General features: G+C 43.1%; 1 protein-coding gene across 1 annotated transcript in view; it reads right to left on the minus strand.

Annotated features, from left to right (window-relative positions):
- LOC137327677 (immunoglobulin superfamily member 22-like) overlaps positions 1 to 2,774 on the minus strand; it is a 62,039-nt gene extending 59,265 nt beyond the window's left edge. Inside the window, exon 1 of the mRNA XM_067993481.1 lies at positions 2,629 to 2,774. Coding sequence (XP_067849582.1) covers positions 2,629 to 2,752 — 124 coding nt within the window. The 5' untranslated portion in view covers positions 2,753 to 2,774. The remainder of the gene's footprint in view (positions 1 to 2,628) is intronic.
- Between the last annotated feature and the right edge of the window lie 3,226 nt (positions 2,775 to 6,000).

Genomic DNA, 6,000 nt, shown 5'->3' on the forward strand with positions numbered 1-6,000 from the left:
GCCCTGGTTTGACCACATCTCGAGTACTGTGTACAGTTCTGGGCACCGCACCTTAGAAAAGATATATTGGCCTTGGAAGGAGTGCAGCGCAGATTCACCAGAATTTTATCAGGGCTCCAAGGGTTAGATTATGAGGAGAGATTATATGAACTAGGTTTGTATTCCCTGGTTATATAGAAGCTTATGGGTGATTTGATTGAGGTTTTTAGAATTTTGAAAGTAATTGATAGGGTAGATAGAGAGAAACTTTTTCTGCTGGTGGGGGAGTCTAAGACAAGGGGACATAACCTTAAAATCAGAGCGAGACCATTCAGGAGAGAAGTTAGGAAACACTTCTTCACACAAAGGGTGGTAAAAGTGTAGAACTCTCTCCCGTAAAAAGCAGTAGATGCTAGGTCATTTGATAATTTTAAATCTGAGATCGATAAATTTTTGCTAGCTAAGTGTATTAAGAGATATGGAGCCAAGGCTGGATGGAGTCAGGATACAGATCAGCCATTATCTCATTGAATGGCGATACAGGCTCGAGGGGTTGAATGGCCTACTCCTGTTCCTATGTTCCTATGAAAAGTGTTCTAAATAGCTCAAGATCACAACACAAACTTGCCCTAAAATGTAACATAAAATAATGGCATAGAGTGTGAGAAATAGAAATGCTGGTTGCATAATACAAAGCATACACTGCATATTATCTCTCCCCCCATACCCTCAGCCATCCAATCAACTTCACCATCATGCAAGGGCTTGCCGCTTCTGAGATCTCCATTACTGATAAGACCATTTCCACAATTTCTTTGTTTCACTTGCTATCTACATACCCCTGTTTATCTCCAACTCCTCTACCATCACCATCAATCCTGAGAAAAAAATGATTCCCCAGGTCTGACTGCAGCAACTCCCTCTCCTCTTGCCCTCCACCCGTCACAACTTCATTGCTTCCAAAAACCTACTCAGCATGTCCTATGTCCACCTCCAAAATATTGCACCTTTCTGTCCCTACCTCATCCCCATGGCTACTGCAACCTTCAGTCATACTGTCATTTCCAGACTTGCCTTTTCCAAAGCTTCCATGCTGGTTTCCTAAGCTCCACCCTCCATAAACTCCAACTCATCCAGAACTCTAACGCTTGCATCCTATCCCATAAAAATTCTCATTCACCTATCATCCCTATCCTTGGCATCCTCCACTGCATCCCGATCCCTCAATGTATTGAATTCAAAATCCTCGTCTCCATCTACAAAACCCTCAATGGTCTTGCACTTGTTTTACCTCTACAACCCCCTCCAACAGTCCGCTATTTGAACTCTGGTCTCCCACATGTTCTCCCTTCCCTCTGCTCTACCATCACTGGTAGAGCCTTGCGTCATCTACCCTTCACACTATGGAACTCCCTTCCTAAAACCCTCAACCTCGCTACATCTCTTAGCTTTTCAAAAGACTTTGTTAAAAGCGCCTTCAGCCGTTTCCCCTAATATTTCCTTCTATTCCTGTTTGGGTCTGACCCTCAACTAAAAGTGCACTTGAATTTTTTGCCACATTAAAGGCACTATATAAATGTGAGATTTTGTTGCAGTTGGGGCCAGGATTAATGTAGGGGAGCTCTGTGAGTTTCAAGATTGAGAAGCACTGGCCTGATATTTACGGAAAGGCGGTGAGGGAGCGGGGGTGGGGGTGTGGTAGGGCTGGGAAACCCTGAAATGCAGGGAATGGGGAAGTCCTGTCGAATTTAGCAGCAGGACCTCCATTGAAATTTTTTTCTCTGTTTCCCGGCCAGCAGCCGGTCAGATTAAGAGGCTGGCTGGCTGTCAGGCGGAAAGGACTGACTAGTAGACTGCAGCTAAGGAGTGGAGAGGAGAGAGGGAGGGAGGAAGAGATCATGGGGCAGGAGGGAGATCGTGGGTCGGGGGAGAGATCACGGGGGGGTTTGAAGAGATCACCGGTCCAAGGGGAGGGGGGGCAGCGGATTGCGGGAAGGACAGACGATTGAGGCAGGTTTGCTTGGGGAGCCGGGGGAGCACTCCTGCTCCTCCTGGCCCACAAGCAGTGCTGGAAAGGCACTTACCTGCTGGATCCGGCCGTTCTTGCCTCCCTTCAGCTGCTGGGTTTGCCGAGCCCTGGGAAACCTGGCCCGCAGCTGTTAAATGTTAAAGTCCGTTAAAGTTTGAGGCACACAGCCTCATTAACATAGTTAAATAACTGACCCGCCTCTCAAGAGCAGGTTAGAAACCCGCGCCCCCCAACCTGCCTCCGTTAAAACCAGAAGTGCGGTTCAAGGCGGGTTTCAGATTTTTGTCCTGCATGTCGTGGTGGGTTAAAATTCCCCCCACTGTCAAAGTTAATGTCGGGGAGCTCTGTGAGCTTCACGGTTAAGATACACTGTTATAGTTAATGTAAGGAAGCTCTTTGAGGTTCAGGATTAAGACATGCCATCACAGCTAATGTAGGAGACCTCTGTGAGATTAATGTACGTGAACTCTGTGAGGTTCAGCACTGAAAAATACTGTCACTGTTAATGTAGGGGAGCTTTGTGAGGTTCAGGATTGAGGGACATGGTCAAGGGGCAGTGTGGGGGAGCTCTGCAGTTTACATGTGTTGTCTGTATGATTCGGAAAAGTTTTGTCAGTTACCTTCCCCAGATGTGACTTTTGTCACCTGGGTCACTTTCTTCACTTTGGTGATCCCCGGTCCAGTGCTCCGCTCAGTCACGACTGTCGTTGTTCTTGTAGTCTTCGTTGACATTGTTGTAGCCATGGTTGAAACTCAAGTTGGTGTTCTTTTGTATCTGATAAAATATAACATCCCAAGTATTAGTGATCAGGCTAAGTTTGGGTGGAGCGAACTTTGAGCACTGGATGATATTGATAGTCCTCCCTTACCATCTCAGGAGATAATAGCAGCTTATTTATACCCCTTCCAAAAGTGAGGAGCGTCACAGTCAGAGACAATAGAAAGACATGTACATGACTTGAGTCATGAAAAATGGGTTATATGTAGATTAAAGCTCCTTTTATATTGTTCCATCAGTGCTCCAAAGTGAGGTACAGCACAGGTTAGATGCAGAGTAAAGCCGCTTCTTCACCTTCCTATCAAACACATCCAGGTGAAGTACAGCGCAGGTTAAATACTGCACATAAACCATCTGAACTACTCAATTAGATTCCCCTGCTGCACTTGAAGTGAGAGTGCTTGATGGGTGATAAAATAGGAATTTAGTTCTTTTGGGTTTGTGTATGTATATATCGATATATATTTTAAAAGTAACTGTAGCTAGTTTCTAAGATGGATTCCAAACTCAACTGAAAACCAAAATGGCAAGCTATTTTGAACTTATTTATCTGAATTGCAGCCAACTAACCTTTCAAGTGTCCTTTGTTTGAGGTGTGAATTAGATTGTGTATTTCTAATTACTATGAACCAGGATTCCTAATGTTGTCATGGTGAAAATCCACAGGCCATTTGTGTTGTTCTTGTGCACCTGCATAGACCAGTTGGCCGAATAGCCTGTTTCTGTGCTGTGGACTTGATGTAAACTTGAAGCATTGGAAATACACAAAGATAATAAAAAGAACATGCGATGTGCTGATAATGAGAGGCCACCCAAGGGAAATGGCAAGAAAATGGGAGAAACTGAGAAGAAAAAACACAGGACATCTGCAGATGGAGTGTGTACATCAGTCCTGAAAGAAGAAAAAACAGGCCAGCACCAAGGGCACAGACTCACCCTCGTTCCCACCCATCTATCCACCCCACACGTGCTCTGACAAAAGGTCTACCTTCCTCCTCCCAGATCACAAAAGGTCCACCCTCCCATCATACCTTGCTGTAAAGGAAATGGGTAATATAATTAAGGTCTGCTAGAGTCAATGTTCAAACCAGAGGGCTGCAGAGTGCCCAGGAGAAAGATGAGATACTGTTCTTGAACTCGTGTTGAGCTTGGTTGGAGCACTTAGAAGGCTAAACACAAAGATATTAGAGTGAGTACGGGAGGAGGAGCTAAAGTGGTGAGACACAGAGAGGACAGGGTCACACTTTGGGATGGAAGGAAGGTGTTCGGTAAAGTGGTCACCTAACTTCCTCAATATAGAGCAGATCGCATCAGGAGATTAACTTCTCATTAACATTCCATGAGATCTTCTACAGAAATATTTTATATGATGACAGATTCATATCTAATTTCTGATTGTTATCAATTGTTTACTGGAGATGTGAGTAAGTCATTGAATCATAGAATCTTACAGCTTAGAAGGAGGCCATTCGGCCCTTCATGCCTGTGTTGGCTCTTTGAAAGAGCTGTCCAATTTAGTCCCACACCCCAGCTTTATCCCCATAACCCTGCAAATTAGTCCTCTTCAAGTACATGTCCAATTGCCTTTTGAAAGTTCCTATGGAATCTGCTTCCACCACCCTTTCAGGTAATGCGTTCCAGATCTTAACAACCGTCTATGTAAAAACATTTCTCCTTATTCCCCTATAATTCTTTTGCAATTATTTTAAAGCTATGACCTCTGGTCACCGACCCACTTGCCAGAGGAAATAGTTTCTCCCTATTTGCTCTATCAAAATCACTCATTATTTTGAATACCTCTATTAGATCCCCCCTTAACCTCTGCTCTAAGAAGAACAATCCCAGCTTCTCCAATCTCTCCACATAACTGAAGTCCCTCATCCCTGGTATTATCCTGGTAAACCTCCTCTGTGCCCTTTCTAAGGCCTTGACATTCTTCCTAAAGTATGGTGCCCAGAATTGAACACAATACTCTAGCTGAGGCCTAACCAGTGATTTGTAAATGTTTAGCATGACTTCCGTGATTTTGTATTCAATGCCCCTATTTATAAAGCCAAGTATCCCATACACTTTCTTAACCGTCTTATCAATTTGCCCTTCAAAGATTTGGGAATATGCACCCCCAGGTCCCTCTGCTCTTGCACCCCCCTCAAAATAGTACTATTTAGATTATACTGTCTCTCCATGCTATTCCTCCCAAAGTGCATCACTTCATACTTAGACGCATTAAATTCCATCTGCCATGTGTCTGCCCATTTCACCAGTCTATCTATGTCCTCCTGAAGTCTGCTACTATCCTCCTCACTATTTACTACAGTGCCAAGTTTTGTATCATCTGCAAATTTCAAAATTGTACCTCCTATACCCAAGTCCAGGTCATTTATATATAACAAGAAAAGCAATGGTCATAATACCAATCCCTGTGGGACTCCACTCCATTCTTCTCTCCAGTCAGGAAAACATCCGTCATCACTACTCTCTGCCTCCTATCTCTATCCCAACCTAAGTTACCACCGTCCCTTTAATCCCAATTGCTTCTATTTTCCAAATAAGTCTGTTATGTGGTACTTTATCAAATGCCTTTTGAAAGTCCATATATACAACATCTACTACTAAGTCCTAAGGATACAACACTATTCCATTGTGTACTAAGGTATTACTATTAATTTATTAAGGTATTATCAACTGTTAACATTCTACTTGATTGACTTCTTCAAAAGAATATTTTTACACCAAAGGAAACAAGATGGATAAATTCTCCAGACCTGACTGCTAGTCTTTAACAATATCTGGTGGAATGTGTTGAACTTCACTACCATTTGACGGATTACATATTCCAAAAGACCCACCTCAAGACTACATTCTTTTTACAAATGCACAAGAGAAGGTTTGTCTGTAAAACTTACAAAATCTGAAAGTGGTATTTTGAATTTAATGTTTCACTTTAACCATAAAGCCTGGCACCTGCAAAAGCTAAATTGGACTGTTTCCAAAGCTCTTATTATTGTACTCCATAATATTTTTTCTGTGTTTTCATCTGAATCATTTACCTGTAAATAAAATCTAGTTAGTAGTTTAGTGTGTATAAACTGGCCTAATGGATTGACAGGTAATGTAGTGGGCAGTCTACATGATCTCCAGCTAACAATTTACCGTAATTGTTGAACCTGGGATACACTAACCCTGTGCGGCAGAGAGTAAAGGACTCCCACCT

This window comes from Heptranchias perlo, chromosome 12, assembly GCF_035084215.1.
Source record: "Heptranchias perlo isolate sHepPer1 chromosome 12, sHepPer1.hap1, whole genome shotgun sequence".
Taxonomy (NCBI): domain Eukaryota; kingdom Metazoa; phylum Chordata; class Chondrichthyes; order Hexanchiformes; family Hexanchidae; genus Heptranchias; species Heptranchias perlo.